General features: G+C 45.4%; 1 protein-coding gene across 1 annotated transcript in view; it reads right to left on the reverse strand.

The window, feature by feature from the left end:
• Nucleotides 1-2,563: 2,563 nt before the first annotated feature.
• GOLPH3 (golgi phosphoprotein 3) overlaps nt 2,564-18,011 on the reverse strand; it is a 63,898-nt gene continuing 48,450 nt past the window's right edge. The window contains exon 4 of the mRNA XM_030193001.1: nt 2,564-4,591. Coding sequence (XP_030048861.1) covers nt 4,167-4,591 — 425 coding nt within the window. The 3' untranslated portion in view covers nt 2,564-4,166. The remainder of the gene's footprint in view (nt 4,592-18,011) is intronic.

The following is an 18,011-nucleotide window of genomic DNA, read 5'->3' on the forward strand; positions in this document are numbered from 1 at the left end:
GCTACTACCACCATTACCTTCGAAAAGGTTCGGGGAGCTGTGGCGAGGCCAAAAGGCAAGGCCCGGAACTGGAAATGTTTTCCCAACACCGCAAACCTCAGAAACTTCTGGTGCGGGGGCCAAATTGGTATGTGCAAGTAAGCTTCTTTCGGGTCTAGAGACGTGAGAAACTCTCCTGGCTGTACCGCAGCAATGACGGAGCGCAGGGTTTCCATGTGGAAATGCCGCACTCTCAGGGGCTTGTTTAATTCTTTTAAGTCCAGAATAGGGCGAAAAGACCCACCTTTTCGCGGCACCACAAAGTAGATGGAGTATCGGCTGTAGCCGTGTTCGGCGGGAGGTACCGGGGACACGGCCCCTAACTGAATCAGACCTTGCAAAGTCTCCTCTACCGCCGCCCGTTTGGCAGCAGAACCGCATCGGGACTCCACAAACACGTCTCTTACTGGGGTGTTGAATTCTATTCTGTAACAATCTCTGATCAGGTCCAGAACCCACTGATCTGAGGAAATATTGGCCCACTCCTCGGCAAAGAGGGAAAGACGTCCTCCGATGACAGGAAGTGAGGAGGGGGCCGGCGCACCATCATTGAGAGGGTCGCCCCTGAACTCCAGGCCTAGAGCCGGTGGCTGCGGAATGCTTGTCCGAGCGAAAGGAGTTCCTCTGCTGAAAAACGGGCATGAGAAGTGAACCCAGCAGAACGCCCCGGGCGGTACCTTCTAGCTTCACGGAAGCGAGGTCTATAAGAGGAGTGGACCGCCTGGCCCTTGGAGGAAGGCCTCGGCCTATCTTTGGGCAAGCGCTGGGGTTTAGGATCTCCCAGGCCTTTAACAATTTTTTTTTTCAACTCCTCACCAAATAGGAGAAGGCCCTGAAAGGGCAACTTCACCAACCTTTGCTTAGAGGCCATGTCCGCTGCCCAATGTCGTAGCCATATAAGACGGCGAGCCGCCACTGCTACTGCCATTTGTTTAGCCGAAGCTCTGACAATATCATAAATGGCATCAGCCAAAAAGGACAAGATCGACTCCAGCCGCGGAGCCACATCCGAGAAGGGCTCCGCTCCATCTCCAGGCTGTTCCACTGCCTGTTGCAACCACGCCAGGCAGGCTCTAGCAGCATAACAACTGCATGCAGATGCCCGAACAGTAAGACCTGCAATTTCAAAGGACCGTTTAAGTGCTGCTTCCAGCCTACGGTCTTGTAGATCCTTCAGGGCAACTCCTCCTTCCACAGGGAGGGTAGTTCTCTTTGTCACTGCAGTGACTAGGGCATCTACTTTAGGCCTTGCAAAGCGAGCCAAATGCTCCTCACGCAGAGGGTATAATTGCCCCATAGCCCTGGAAACTTTCAAAGGTCCCTCGGGGTCAGCCCACTGAGCGGAAATAAGCTCTTGGATGGAGTCATGCAAAGGAAAGGCTCAAGCAAGCTTTTTGGTACTAGCCATCCTAGGATTCACAGAGGAGGCCGTGCCACTGTCAGGCTCTTCAATAGAAAGGACCTGTAGGGAATCTGAAATAAGTGCTGGCAGCTCATCACGGTGGAAAATCCTCACCGCAGAGGGATCATCCAGATCCTGTAGTAATTCTGCACCTGACTCTGGCTCCTCAGACCACCCGACCACGGGGGGGGGGGGGGGGGGGGGGGGGGGGGGGGGAAGCAAGCTAATATGTCCACATCCACGGGGGCATGGGTAAGGCAGGGAAAGGGCTAACCTATGTGCCTTCAAAGTGAAGCTGCTATAGCCTCTAACACCCCAACTAACAACTGGCAAGCCAGGCGCCACCCCCAGGCAGATTTTTGATGGAGCAGCCACCCTGCTTGGGGAGATAAAGAATACTGAAGAGGCAGTGGAGCTGGCTGGCCATGAGGCACTGTGAAAAGTTGAGTGCTCTCTATCTCCCCCTGCTGGTTGATGGACACAACCCATACGTAATGGCTTCATCTGCTTGATGACACGGTAACTGAAATTTTTAAGTGAAGTAACAGGGATGGAATACCCGCTGAAAATGAACCACTGTTTGCTTCACTTTAAACCAGTGGGAATACAGAATTCCATACATCGCTTTGCTGTTCAGCTGTTTGTGGCCAGCAAGTTGGTGCTGGCGGCGGCTTGGAAACAACCATCCCTACCAGAACTACAGACGGTACTACGAAAATTAGACCACATCTGCCTGATGTCAAAGTTGACGGCCTTCCGGACTGGTCATTTGCTACAACACTATAAAACTTGGGATCCATGTGAACAATGGCTGTCCTCCCAAGCCACTCCTGACTAATGTTATACATAGACATGACTATAGAAAATGAGTCGAAGACATAGGTAGAGGGGGAGAGATAAGTGTGTGTGGGGGGGGGGGGGGGGGGGGGGGGGGAAGCATATGAGAGAAGGAAAAGATGGAAACATGTGAACGGGGTAAGAAGGAGTGTTGTAAATCATATTTTGTATAATGATACTGTTTCTATGTTGCTTTGCTTCTAATTGAAAATAATACAATAAACATGGGAAACAGAAATACTCAAGTCATCAAAGTTACAAATAACATACTAGCTCTGTTTCAGGCACTTTCAAGATCATTATTTATTTGTATGGTAAAAAGCTAGTATACAGATTTAGAGGAATCCCATAAACTTCAACTCTACAATTATACAATTATACACCACCTAGTATTTTTGCTTTGAACAGATTAACCCAAAAAGGTCTTTACACACCTGTAAGCCCCAATATTAGTATGCATGAGAAAAAAAAAGTGATTTATTCAATGTACATTTACACTGTAAAGTCAATAAAAAAGTGTAAGCAATATGTGGTAAAGATGCAATTAAATTTAAAAAGCCAAAACTTTATGTGTGTGCTAACCAGGATAATTTTATAGATATAAAAATTAAAATGTGAGAGCCTTTTGTTACAGACTTTTTAGTCATTGGAACTGTAATTATACTTGCTAACCATTCACATGCAACACTTGCTAAGATTGACACTTTCTATTTATTTTTCTTTAAAAAGCATAAGTAGATGAATAGTATGTAACGTAAGAACTCATATAGAAACAAAAAAACTAAGAAAATACAAGCAAAAAAAATAAAAATAAAAAACTTAAACCCAGCACTCAAGATTTGTTATTGTTTGTCTGGAAGAGACTGGTAACCATGTGACTTGAAGAACATAAGTCACCTCATTTTGTCCAACAAAACATGATTAAAAAATAGAAGGCTAAGAATATTATACTATTTCCAAATTCATAGATCTTCACATTGAGTTTACATGTTTACTCACTGACTGCTAAAAACAGTCTTGAATTATAGCAGGTCCTTCATAAAACACACATATGAAATATCAATGGCCGAAACAACCCTAAACAATGGGGCAACCGGGTGTACAACCAGTTAAATCTTGCAAAACTTTAAGATGGGTATGTTAATATACAACTGAAACTATATACACAATACATTGGAATGTATCCCATCCCAAAACGGCTTTTGAAACAGCAGGACCTTCCTATACTAACCTTGGGGCTTAATTAAAACCTAACTTGTACAACAGATATACTTGGGTTATTTTACATCTGCTGTTCACCCAGCAGCTGAACCTGTAGTCTGATGTTAAAACAAACTGCTAATTACACATTTGAGACCATGTTCTACACAGGATATTTGAGAGGGGGAGGGGGGTACATGAACAGATACTAAACTTTGGCAAGTAGAAGGCTCTTCTGAATTGTTTACATTTCTAACTTGCAACTGTGACACAAGTACATTTTGAGTAATTGAAAGTTAGCTAAAATACACATTTCATGTTTGATGTGCAGTTTAACTAAAACCTTCCAGTAATCAACTTACAAAATTGTTATCAGAATATGAAATGCAATGCCAATATGGCATTAAACTTTAAAATTCACTGATCTTCACTTCCTTCCATCCGCCCCTCCCAAAAAAAAAACAACCCTATGAAAGGAAATGTTTTTCCAGCAGAAACCTGTAATGCTGGCATAAGTAAAAGGTAAATACTTCTTTTCCTATGAGACAAGAGCCGATTTGTAATATGAGAAGGTACAAATTACAGAGAACTGCATGAAGACTCAAATAAAAGAGAAATGACTGCTTTACATTAAAGAACAGAATGAAAACAAAAAAAAAAAGACCCGAACATGTCTGTCCTATTATAGTTATTTTGTAAAGGCTGCAACCACAGCCCAGAGGACTTCACTTGTGTTTGCTTTTGTACATTCAACTTCAGGGTCTAAATCCAGAAGCTGTCTCACTCTCTTCATGGCTAAGTCATACTGCTCATCCAAAAGGGGGGCAAAAGCGTTCTCAAGGACATCAGAAGCATGGGCTAGGTAAATCAGGGCCAACAAACGTTTGTCCATACGGTGTGGATCATTAACCCATTTATCAAGAACTGCTTCCTGCACTTTCTTGATAAGGCGCTGCTTAATGTTGTTGTTGGTGAGAGGGTGTGTAGTCATGTCAAAAAGAAGAAAGTTCTGCTTCTCTGTTGTCAACACACCTTTTTCCACTAAGTTTTTAGCTAATCGTTCACGCACATTTCTTAGCTGGTAATGCAGTTTCAGTGGATTCCATGTCTCACCTAAAACACAAAATCAAAAGAAAAAAAAACAAGTAAAGGTCACTAACTTCAGTCACATCTACAGTTTTAACTTCAGCTTTCACTTAGTGTCGATACTTTTAACCAGGCCGCTGCTGCTCCCATTTACCTGCATTGCTCACTTTGATGCTGTAACTAAGCTGGCCATTGATGGATATCAAGATAGAACTACTCTATTGCAACCTTATTTTGCTATATCATATTATTTCATACTGTGAAATAGTGGAAGTGTTCAGATGCAATCGTGCTGATGACATTATCTGGTGCCATATAGCAGCGATGACTTCTGAAGCAAGAAGAACTGCCATTACCTGTACTGCTCACTTTGACACTGTAAAGCGAAGATAATTGTAGAAGATGTTCACCAAGGACAGCAGACCTTATATTTCCACAAGTGGGTAAAGCAATCCCATGTTGACCAGTCCAGAGATTGTAATAAGCTAAAATAAACAGAGCCTTGTGGAGCGTGAGAGATGCTCCACCGCGCATGTGCAAGTGCCTTCCCTCTCGCCGCAGGAGAGCAGTTACTGCAGTTAGACAATACAGCATAAAAAAAGAAAAAGTAGAAGACAACTCCATGGGGAGGCCGGAGGATTTGTGAGAATATAAGGCCTGCTGTTCTCGGAGAATACCTGCTACAGATAAGTATCCTCACTTTCTCCGAGGACAAGCAGGCCATAATTCTCACAAGTGGGGTACCCCTAGCATCCAGGCACACTGGAAACAACAAACATTGGTCAATTGGGCCTCGCAATAGTGAGGACATAATGCAGATTAACCTGAAACTATATATATATACAAACTGAAGGAGAGTGCAGCCTGGAACAGAATAAAATGGGCCTGGGAAAGGAGGAGGGGGGTGGAGTTGGATTCTAGACCCCAAACAGATTCTGTAACACTGTCTGCCCGAACCAACTGTTGCGTCTGCTATTGTGCTCAAATAATCTCAGTAATGAGATGTGAATATGTGTTTTGAAGACCATGCACTAGCATTGCAAATTTCTTCAATTGCTGACGGCAAGTGGGCTACCAACGAACCAATGGCTCAGACACTGTGAACCGTGACATGACCCTCCAAAGTCAGCCCAGCCTGAGAGCATAACTGAAGGAAATGCAATCTGCATGCCAATTAGAGATTGTGTGTTTCCTGATGGCGATCCCCATCTTGTTGGGATCAAAAGAAACAAGAAGTTGGGCGGACTATCTGTGGGGCTAGTCAGCTCCATTTAGCAGGCCAATGCTTGCTTGCAAGTCCAAGGTGTGCAAGGCACTTTAGCCAGGATACATATGAGGTCGGGGAAAGAATGTTAGCAACACAATAGACTGGTTCAGACGGAATTCCGACACAACCGTTGGCAGGAACTTGGGGTGAATGCGGAGGACTACTCTGTTGTGATGAAACTTAGTATAGGGTGCAACCACTACTAAAGCCTGAAGTTCCCTGACCCTACGAGCTGAAGTTACAGCCACCAAGAAAATAACCTTCCTGATCGAGTACTTCAGATGACGGGAATTCAGTGGCTTGAAAGGACCTCTCATCAGCTGGGTGAGTACGATGTTGAGGTCCCAGGAGGAGGTTTGACAGGGGGCTTTGACAAAAGCAAACCTCGCATGAAGCGAACAACTAGTGGCTGTCCAGAGATGGGCTTACCCTCTACATGTTGGTAAGCACTAATTGCACTGAGGTGAACCCTTACAGAGTTGGTCTTAAGACCAGACTTGGAAAGGTGTAGAAGGTATTCAAGTAGGGTCTGGGTAAGGGCAAGAAAGGGGATCTAGGACCTTGTCCTCACACCAGATGGCAAACCTCCTCAGTTTGAAAGAGTAACACCTCTTGGTGGAATTTTTCCTGGAAGCCAGCAAGACCCGGGAGACACCCTCCAGCAGGCCCAAGGAAGCAAATTCTAGGCTCTCAACATCCAGGCTGTGAGGGCCAGAGACTTTGTGATGAGGGTTGGAAAACACTCCAATCTCCACAGTTCTTTGGAGGATAACTTCAGAAGAAGAGGGAACCAGATCTGCCAAGGCCAGTAAGGTGCAATTAAGATCACGGTCCTGTGGTCTTACTTAAGTTTCAAGTCTTCCCCACAAGAGGAATGGGAGGATACATATACAGAAGACCTGTTCCCTAACGAAGGAGGAAGGCATCCAACACTAGTCTGTTGTGGGCCTGAAGACTGGAAAAGAACCGAGAAACTTTGTGATTCAGTTGAATGGCAAAGAGATCCACTGAGGGGGTGCCCCATACTCAGAAGATCTTGTGGGCAATGTCTATGTTCAGAGACCACTCATGAGGTTGTATAACCCTGCTCAGCCTGTCGGTCAAACTGTTCTTTTTGCCCGCCAGATAAGTGGTTTGAAGGAAAATGACATGCCGGCAAGCCCAGCGTCACATCCGGATGGCCTCCTGTCACAGAGGGCATGATCCAGTGCCCCTCTGCTTGTTGGTGAAATACATGGCAACCAGACTGTCTGTTTGAATGAGTACAATTTGGTGAGACAGCAGATCTCTGAAAGTCTTTAGAGCGTTCCAGATCGCATGGAGCTCCAGAAGATTGAACTGAAGATGTTTCCTGGGCAGACCAAGCTCCTCGAGTGTGAAGCCCATCCATATGAGCTCCCCAACCCAGAAGAGATACATCCGACATCAGCATCTTTTGAGGCTGAGGAATTTGGAATGGAAGTCCCAGAGTCAAACTGGTTGGAATGGTCCACCACAGAAGAGAGCGAACAAGCTCTGGGAACACTCGGATGAGGGGTGCTATCCAGTCTTTTGCATTGAGTGTCATATGTATGATTATCTCCCAGTTGGTCAGATGTCATATGTGTGTGCCCGATGCAAAGAGCTCCAAGCTCTCAGAGAACATGTCCGTTCTCTTGAGGCTAGAGTAGCAGACTTGGTGGAGCTGAGGGAGACAGAGAGGTACATAGAGGAGACCTACTGGGATGTTGTAGAGAAGTCCCACCTCCAGTCTGGTAGCCCCTGTGCTACCTTGGAGAAGGGAGGTCTCTTAGAAGGAGAGCATCATCCTGGTGAAGTAAAAAGTACTCCTGTAGCCAGGACCTGCCCACCAGGGGATGTACTATCCTCTCGCAATGAGGATACGCCTCCAAGTGCTGACCTGGAGGGAAAGGTTAGGACAGCTGTTGTAGTTGGCGATTCAATCATTAGGCATATAGATAGCTGGGTGGCTGGTGGACGTGAGGATCGCCTGGTGACTTGCCTGCCTGGTGCGAAGGTTGCGGACCTCACGCGTCACCTAGATAGGATTTTAGATAGTGCTGGGGAGGAGTCGGCTGTCTTGGTACATGTGGGTACCAATGACAGGAAAATGTGGGAGAGAGGTTCTGGAAGCCAAATTTAGGCTCTTAAGTAGAAAGCTCAAAGCCAGATCCTCTAGGGTAGCATTTTCTGAAATGCTACCCGTTTCATGCACAGGGCCCAAGAGACAGGCAGAGCTCCGGAGTCTCAATGCGTGGACGAGAGGTGCAGGGAGGTGCAGGGAGGAAGGTTTTACATTTGTTAGGAACTAGGCAACATACTGGGGAAGGGGGAGCCTATTCCGAAAGGATGGGCTCCACCTTAACCAGGGTGGGACCAGGCTGCTGGCACTGGCATTTAAAAATGAGATAGAGCAGCTTTTAAACATAGGGTATCCTGATAGTGAGGTTGCAAAAGAGACCGTAAGTAGATCAGGTGTCCTTAAATAAAAATAAAAATCAGACAAAAGATTGCAAATTAATACTGTCAAGTACTAAGCATGATGTAAATAGGAACAACAAACATACTTTGAAATGTCTATATGCGAATGCCAAGAGCTTAAGAAATAAGATGGGAGAGTTACAATGTATTGCACTAAATGAAAAATTAGATATAATTATATCGTAGTGATAGGGTGGATTGAATTGGTGGAGGGGTGGCATTGTATATTAACGAGAGCCTTGAATCCAATAGATTGAAAATTCTGCAGAAAACAAAACACTTCTTGGAATCACTGTGGATTGAAATTCCATGTGTAAAGGGGAAAAGGATAGAGATAGGAGTGTACTATCGTCCGCCTGGCCAGGATGAACAGATGGATGCAGAAATGTTAAAGGAAATTACCACTAACTCCATCGGAGAATGCCTATCTATCATGTTAAAAACCGTGCAGTTATCAGCACGTCGCCAACACAGCACTCCTTGGTGAAGCAATCAAATAAGGCAATATTTATATAATATTTTTGTTTCTATTTATTTTACAGTTCTGGTATCTCAGTTGAATCAGTGCTCTAAGTTAACTGGAATTTATGATGATTTACTTTGTTTTGGGCTGTTTTTCATCTTGTGGTTGGGGTGGGGGCCTCCGCTGATAGGATCCCTGTGCTTGACTATCCCAGTGTATGTCTCAATAATTATTACTCATGTCAATAGTTTTTAAGCTAATACTTCTATCCTAATTTGACTGACTGTTCTGCTCATATGCCTAATTTTATTCCTATAATCATCTCAGATCGCTTACTTCTAAGTGTTCTAAGTGTTTTCAAATACCAGTGGAGGGAGAATTCTACAATGTAAATTGATTTAAATTTCCCCCACTCGAGAAGTAACCGATTTTTTCTTGTCAATTCCTTCTTTTTGTAGCAATACTAGATCTGTGGTAAACAAGCTACATATAATTAGAAATGTTTTAGTGGATAATCAGCCTGGCTTTTTATTTCTTACAGAAGCATAGCTTGCTTTAGCCAATGACCCTTGATTAAATATCTTTGACCAACTGATTATAAAATTATTTAACTCCCTAGAACAGATAAGCTTGGTGGTGGAGTGTCATTAATATATAAGAATTATTTTAAAAGTAATTTTAACAGCGGCGGCTATTGCGCAACTGAATGCTCCGTTAGGGGGGAAGGAGATATAGTGGGTTGTTAAAACACTTAAGAGGGGCACGGCGCCTGTCCCAGATGGATATGCGCCAGAGTTCTATCAGTGCATGCTTCAGCAGATTGGGGGACCGCTGATGGAATTTTTTTGAGTCGTCGCTCTCTCAGGGGTCCTTTCCTAGGTACTCGAACGAAGCCGTGATCACCTTAATACCCAAGCCGGGTAAACCGGTAGACTCTCCAGGTTCATATAGGCCGATCTCCTTGATAAATGTTGATTTGAAGATCCTGGCCCGTGTACTGGCAGACCGCCTAGCGCCACACATAGCATCTTTGGTGGGAGAGGGACAGGGGGGATTTGTACGGGGTCGGCATTCTTCCTTGAATGTGCGGAAAGTATGTTTAGCAATTGCACAGAGCCATTTTTGTAAGGACCCGTTGCTTTTGGTCAGCCTAGACGCGGAGAAGGCGTTTGACCAGGTGCGGTGGGATTATCTATTTTCAGTTCTGGAATTTGTAGGGATTACGGGATGGTATTTGCAAGCAGTAGAGGCATTATATGAACAACCTACAGTGTCTTTAGTGGTTAATGGACTATGTACAGCTTCGTTCCTGGTGGCTTGTGGTACTCGGCAGGGATGTCCTCTGTCCCCCTTGTTATTTCTTCTTTATCTTGAACCCCTGTTGCACTCTAGTCAACGGATTCCAGAGATTTCAGGTGTGGTATTTTCCTTGTTCTCCATGAAAACCTTAGCATTTGCTGACGACGTTTTAGTAACTTTGACAAAACCACAACAATCGGTCTCTCCTCTTCTTGAGGAAATAGAGGAGTTTAGTTATTTTTCTGGTTTCTTACTAAACCTACAGAAATCAGTGGCATTTCCGATCCAGGAACAAATAAGGAGAAGGTGGGAGGGTGAATTTCCCTTGTCTTGGACATCGGGCTCGTTAAAATATCTGGGGTTGTGGATCCCGTCGGAATTATCGCAGCTTTATGAAGTGAATTTAGAGCCCTTAAGAGTATGTACGAGAGCTACGCTACAGGTGTGGCAGTCGTTGCCGTTGTCTACTATGGGTAGAGTTGCCCTCTATAACATGGTGCTGGTGCCTAAGTGGACCTATATTTTACAGATGTTGCCCATACTGCTTAGCTGAAAGGATGACCGATTGGTAACGCGGCTGGTGACATGTTGCATTTGGCAGGGAAAGAGACCGTGGATGGCGGCATCTCAGCTTTATTTACCTCGGAGGCAGGGCGGCTGGGAATTATTGAACGATAAGTTGTTGTCCGTAGCGGGCAATATGAGGCACATCTTGGACTGGTTCCGAGACACAAGTTATTTTTCCTATACGGAGGAAGAGAAGCTGTTTTTGGGATCAACACGTTAGCTTTGGGTTGCATGGCCCCTCGAGTCTCGCATGCATGGCTTTTATGCAGTAATAATTCAACCCTTGAGGAAGGCGTGGAGATGGGTGTGTCGTTTCTTTGGGCTCTCGTTGACTTCGTCCCCCCTATTGCCGCTACAGGGTAATCCAGAGTTCTCACCGGGCTCGTCTTCTGCCCCATTTGTGGCCTGGGCAGTGAAGGGGGCTCATTATTTACACCAGTTGTATACGGAGGAGGGAACTTTGAAGTCGTTGGAGGCTTGGCGAAGGGAGTTTGGGGCTGTAGCGGGAGACTTTTTTGCATGGTTTCAGTTGCAGCACTATATGATATGGTTCTCCAAACAAGTGGCTGAGAAAATAAAGGCTAAAGAGTTGGCGTTCCAGAAATACACAAAAACTGAAGAACAGGAACACGGGGAGGAATACCGGATGAAACTGAAAGAAGCCAAGAGAGAGATACTTCTGGCGAAAGCACAAGCGGAAGAACAAATGGCTAGAAATGTAAGGAGGGGTGACAAAAATTTCTTCAGGTATATTAGTGAAAGGAGAATGACTAAAAAGGGAATTGTGAGACTAAAAGATACTGCGAACCGCTATGTAGATAGTGATGAAGAAAAAGCAAATTTGCTAAATAGATACTTTTGTTCTGTTTTCACAGAAGAAAATCCTGGAGCAGGACCGCGATGGACTGGAAAAAGTACAAATGAAAATGGAGCGGATACAGCATCATTTACAGAAGAGAGTGTGTATGAACAACTTGTAAAGCTAAAGGTGGACAAAGCCATGGGACCGGACAGGATCCACCCCAGGATACTGAGGGAGCTCAGAGAGGTTCTGGCGGGTCCTCTTAAAGATTTGTTTAATAAATCCTTGCAGATGGGAGAGGTTCTGAGGGATTGGAGAACGGCGGAGGTGGTCCCTCTTCACAAAAGTGGTGATAGGGAAGAAGCTGGAAACTACAGGCTGGTAAGCCTCACTTCAGTTATTGGAAAAGTAATGGAAGCGATGCTGAAGGAAAGGATAGTGAATTTCCTGGAAGCCAATAAGTTGCAAGATCCGAGACAACATGGTTTTACCAAAGGGAAATCGTGCCAAACGAATCTCATTGAGTTCTTTGATTGGGTGACAGGAGAACTGAATCAGGGACGAGCTATGGACGTAATCTACTTAGATTTCAGCAAAGCTTTTGACATGGTTTCTCACAGAAGGCTTTTAAATAAACTGGATGGGCTGAAGATAGGACCCGAAGTGGTGAACTGGATTAGGAACTGGTTAACGGACAGACACCAGAGGGTGGTGGTGAATGGAATTCGCTCGGAGGAGGAAAAGGTGAGTAGTGGAGTGCCTCAAGGATAGGTGCTGGGGCCGATTCTGTTCAATATATTTGTGAGTGACCTTGCCGAAGGGTTAGAAGGTAAAGTTTGCCTATTTGCGGATGATACTAAGATCTGCAACAGAGTGGACACCCCGGAGGGAGTGGAAAACATGAAAAAGGATCTGAAGAAGCTAGAAGAATGGTCTAAGCTTTGGCAATTAAAATTCAATATGAAGAAATGCAAAGTGATGCACTTAGGGAACAGAAATCCACGTGAGATGTTACGTGTTAGGCGGCGAGAGTCTGATAGGTACGGACGGGGAGAGGGATCTTGGGGTGATAGTATCTGAGGATTTGAAGGCGACGAAACAGTGTGACAAGGCGGTGGCTGTATCTAGAAGGTTGTTAGGCTGTATAGAGAGAGGTGTGACCAGCAGAAGAAAGGAAGTGTTGATGCCCCTGTATAAGTCGTTGGCGAGGCCCCATCTAGAGTATTGTGTTCAGTTTTGGAGGCCGTATCTTGCTAAGGATGAAAAAGAACTGAAGCGGTGCAAAGAAAAGCTACAAGAATGGTATGGGATTTGCGTTACAAGACGTATGAGGAGAGACTTGCTGACCTGAACATGTATACCCTGGAGGAAAGGAGAAACAGGGGTGATATGATACAGACGTTCAAATATTTGAAAGGTATTAATCCGCAAACGAACCTTTTCTGGAGATACGAAGGTGGTAGAACGAGAGGACATGAAATGAGATTGAAGGGGGGCAGACTCAAGAAAAATGTCCGGAAGTATTTTTTCACGGAGAGAGTGGTGGATGCTTGGAATGCCCTCACGCGGGAGGTGGTGGAGATGAAAACGGTAACGGAATTCAAACATGCGTGGGATAAACATAAAGGAATCCTGTTCAGAAGAAATGGATCCTCAGGAGCTTAGCCAAGATTGGATAACAGAGCCGGTAGTGGGAGGCGGGGCTGGTGGTTGGGAGGCGGGGATAGTGCTGAGCAGACTTGTACGGTCTGTGCCCTGAAAAGACAGGTACAAATCAAGGTAAGGTATACACAAAAAAGTGGCACATTTCTTGGGCAGACTGGATGGACCGTGCAGGTCTTTTTCTGCCGTCATCTACTATGTTACTATATTAGATCGATTCCGGCTGCATCGCTGATCCCTGGGGTGTGGGAGAAGTTGCTCACTATATTTGCTCTGGAGGCGCAGCTGGCAGTCCCCCTTAAATATTTTCACTTGTGTTTGAGGGAACAATTGGGGGAGGTGGATTATGTAAAGTTAGCTGATCAGTGGAATCGGGAGTTGTCAATTAGCCTTCGGGGTGAGAATTTGAAGACCTATGTTCTGAATATTGCAAGGCTAACCAAGAATGTGACGCTAAGGGAAACTCTTTACAAGTTTGTAATGCAAATTTATATTTCGCCACATAGGGCTATGAAGGCAACCACGCGAGAAGATGATATTTGTGCCAAGTGTGGTCGCTCTCCAGCGGACCTAGGCCATATGTTTTGGCATTGCCCGTATGTTTTACAGTACTGGAAGTGGGTGTGTGGTCATGTATTGGTTCTCTGGGGAGTTACCTGGACGACCCACGCATTGCAATTATTTGATCAATTTAAACTCTCTGTAAAGGGGGTAACAGTTCTCACACCCTTTTTGAAACAGACGGTTCTAATGGGGAAAAAGGTAATTCTTCAGCACTGGATAGGAGTAGAGCCGCCAACGTTTCAGCAGTGGCGGTCCAGGATGATACATTTGTGTGCGTTGGAATGTAAAGTGGTAGAAGATCTTGCCTCGAATAAAGGGGAGGCATATTGTCAAAGGTGGTCACCATTCTGGGACTCTCCCCTGTAGCACGTAGTAGAATATTAAACTCTTAAAGGGTATATCATGGAGCATTGGGGGGGGGGGGGGGGGGGGGGGGAAGGGAGCAGAGGGATGGGGGGGGGGGGGGGGGGTTGCGTTGTATGTTTCATGTTAGAGAGGTTGGTGGTAGGTGTTTCTGCCACCAGACTGTTTGATGGTCTATAAGTTTTTAAGCATTCTATTTTGTTCCTGGGTCCCTGGCATATCCAGGTTGGGCTGGGAACAGGATAATTGCTTTCACAGTGGGGTGGCAATGCGCAGTGCCTTACTGTGGGAGGAGTCGTCGGGCAAAGTTTACATTGCTCACTCGCTCCCGACGACTTCTCTCGCAGTGTTGCATGTATAACTAGCGCAAAGCATTTCATGATGCACTGGGAGTGTTTTTTAATTAATAGTGAATGTGTGCATGGGAGAGCTGTGGCGTTTATGCCGGGGGCTATAAGAAACAAGGCCCGTGGTGGCATATTTTGTAAATGTGTATGTTGACTCATGCAACATGACTCTATGATTCCTGTTGTTAGTTCTGCTACGAATGTGTTGAATATTTGGAAACCTTAATAAACAGATTTAAACATAAAAGTAATTTTAATAGATTCATATAATTCCCCCTCTTTAGAGATTATCTCCTGTGCTATTTGAGATGAGTCTTTATCAGATTCCATTTGTTATATTTTAGCTTATTGTCCTCCAGGCAAATTGAACCTGGCAAAAGAGGATTTTTTTGATTGTATGTCCAGACAGGAAGTTAATAGTGATCACCACCTGCTTATTGGTGACTTTCATTTATGTCTGGAAAGTGTTGTTGATTCTTCTAAAGTATGTAAGATTTTCTTCTTTTTTGTAGAATCCTTGGGCCTTAGTTGGCCCAATATTACAGTTTCTTACAACAATGGCCATTTACTTGATTTGGTGGCATATACCAACTTTGAATTTCAGGATGTTCCTTTTCAATTTAACTCCTGTCAACAAGTGCCATGGTCTGACCATTTCATAATTCTCTGGAAAGAACAGGGAACTCTGGGTGTAAATGGCAAATCACTTTATTATTCTAGAGATAGAGTGGAACCTGACTTTTTTTGGTCAAAGATGGATGAAACAATACAGGATAGTTCAATTGATCTCCCTGAAACTATAATTGGTGCCAGATCAATGAGAAGAACTGGCACCAATTAAATTGAAAACAAGAATTTGTAGGAAATCTGATCAGTGGTGGCGTTGCCAGAAGTCAATTTTTGGGTGGGCCAACAGGTTGGATGGGTGGGCACTAGACAGTGGTTTGCTGGTAAATGTTTAACAGGCTTTCTCCCCGGTCCACCTCTGCACCCCCTCCCCCGGGTCCACCTCCCCTCAAAATTGCAGAGCTGGCTATAGCCGGGGAGAGAGCCTGGGGGAGGCAATGCATTACTCTCTCCGGGAAAAAAATTAAATGATCCCAGGTGCCAATCTAATTCATGTTTAATGCGGGATAAAATGCCATAAATAAGTAAATATAAACTTTTAATGTTGAGCACCTGATTCTCAAAGTGGACATATTCCAAACACTATAATGAAAATAACATGATTTTTTTCTACCTTTGTTGTCTGGTGACTTTGTTTTTCTGATCATGCTGGCCCAGTATCCGATTCTGCTGCTATCTGTCCTCTTAACTCTGTTTCCAGGGCTTCCTTTCCATTTATTTCTTTCCTTTCCTCCTTTCTTCTTCATTTCTGGTCCTCCGCAGCCTTGACTGTCCAGTGGATCCAGCTTCTGCCTATTTTCTCCATCCATGTGCAGTTTTTCTCCTCTCTTCCTTTCCCCTCATATCATCTCCTTCCTCTCTGTTCCCTCCTCTCCATGCATGTCAGCATTTCTTCTCTCTCCCTTCCTTCCATCCATGTGCATCTCCTTTCTCTGTCTTCCCTCCCCTCCATCCATGTCCAGAATTTCTTTTTTCTCCCCTCCATCCATGTGCATCTCCTTCCTGTCTTCCCTTCCTTCACATCCATCCATGACCAACAATTCTTTCCCTGCGCTCTCCTCCATCCACCCATGTCCAGCAACCCTCCTCTCTCCCCTGCCCTCCCCTCCATGTCCAGCAATTTCTCCTCTGTCCCTGGGCTCTGTCCTCCCATCCATGTCCATCGATGCTCCTCTCTCCCCTTTGACCATCTCCCTCTCATTCCCTCTCCAGCACTCCCATTCCCCCCTCTGTCTCTCCCTTATCCAGTCTCCTAAATTCCTCCCCCATCTTTCACCCACTTCATTAGTCACCCATTCCCCATACTCTGTACTCACCACCCCTCCCAATCCCATCCTTCCCTCTGCTCACCAACAATAAAGAACGACAACGTGGATGCAGGCAGCAGCTCACAGGTTTGCTTCCTGTGATTTGAGTGAACTGCGACGGCTGTGCGGGGGAGTAGAGATTTTCTAAATAGCTTCCAGTTCCTTCCCTCCTTCTCTAGTCGCAGCGGCGAACTGGTGCAGGTGGCGCCAGTAAAAGCATAAAGCAGCCAGGCTCTTCGACTCCGTCCTTCGCTTCCCTGCCCTCTCAGTGCGTCCCGCCCACCCGAAAGGAAATGACATCAGAGGAAGGCGGGACGCTGGGAGGGCAGGGAAGCGAAGGACGGAGTCGAAGAGCCTGGCTGCTTTATGCTTTTACTGGCGCCACCTGCACCAGTTCGCCGCTGCGAGTCTGGAGCTCAGCGATCAGATGAGCCAGAGCGGGTACCGTCTCTGCTGCAGTGTGTATGCGCTTGGGTGGGTGGGCGGGCGGCCAGGCGGGCCTGAGCTGAAATTGGGTGGGCCTGGGCCCATCCAGGCCCACCCGTAGCTACACCCCTGCTTCTGAGCTACTTCTTCTGAAGTGTTTAAGTCAGAAATTAGAGAGGAAATGGAGAAAACCCCCTTCCAAGGCCAATAAGAATGACTGGAGAATAGCAACTAAACTATAAATTAAAATAGGCTGTTAGTAGAAAAGAATACTATTTTAAATGAGTTGGTCGGATTGTTTAAATCCTAAGAAATTATATAACTTCTTAGATTTTCTGCTGAATGATGTCTGATATCTACTAATGAGACCATATTCCCTAGATCAACTGAGTTAGCTCTATATTTGAAGAACCAAGACTTGATGGATACTGACTTTTGGAAATGGACCAGAGGTTTCTTCTATGCAGGTATTGCAGTGCATGCATTAAATCTGTGAATGTATTGTGGAAACCTATGTGACTCCTGACGAAAGTTTTTCCAAACCTTGGCCAGGTTGGGTCTTGTTTCCATTAAAGTTGATATTTGGATAAACTCCTGCAGTGTTTGTCCTTCCTTGGATCGCTGCTGCTGTTTGGTTGCCTGTTCTGCTCCTGCAGTAAACTGTCTCCTGTTTGTTTCTACTACTCAGATATACCAAATCTAACTGTTTTAGACTCTTGTCCAGTTTATTTGATGAAATTAATTTCCCCATCATTTCTTTTTGTTATTATCTCAGACTGGATAATCATTTGGCAGTTTTCCTCCCTTTGGAGGCAAAATTGTTTTGACACCTATACTGAAGAATAAAAAGGGGGACGTTTCCAATGTTACCAGTTATGGTCCCAGTTGTCTCGATTCCCCTTCTGATAAAAAATTATGGAAGGACTAGTGTGAAAGGCCCGTTTCAGAGAGGAATGAAACGGGCGCTAGCACCGCTCCCCCCCCCCACGATGTCTGTGCTGCCACTGTCCCCCTTGCCCTCACCAAGTCGCCGCCGCTGCTCCCCCCCTCTCCATGCGGCCGTGTGTGTGTGTTTCGATTTCCACTCGCAAGGGCTATTTAATGCTAGTTCTCCAGCGAAGGGAGACAATAAGCAGAGAGAGGCAGAGATGCAAGTCCCTGGTGTTGCTTTAAATGCAAAGGGAGGGAGTGGTTGACCTTCCCTGCACTCATTTTCTCTGACACAGCAACTGAGAGGAAGCGGGGGGGGGGGGGGGGGGGGGGGGTTGAAGG

This window comes from Microcaecilia unicolor, chromosome 2, assembly GCF_901765095.1.
Source record: "Microcaecilia unicolor chromosome 2, aMicUni1.1, whole genome shotgun sequence".
Lineage (NCBI taxonomy): Eukaryota > Metazoa > Chordata > Amphibia > Gymnophiona > Siphonopidae > Microcaecilia > Microcaecilia unicolor.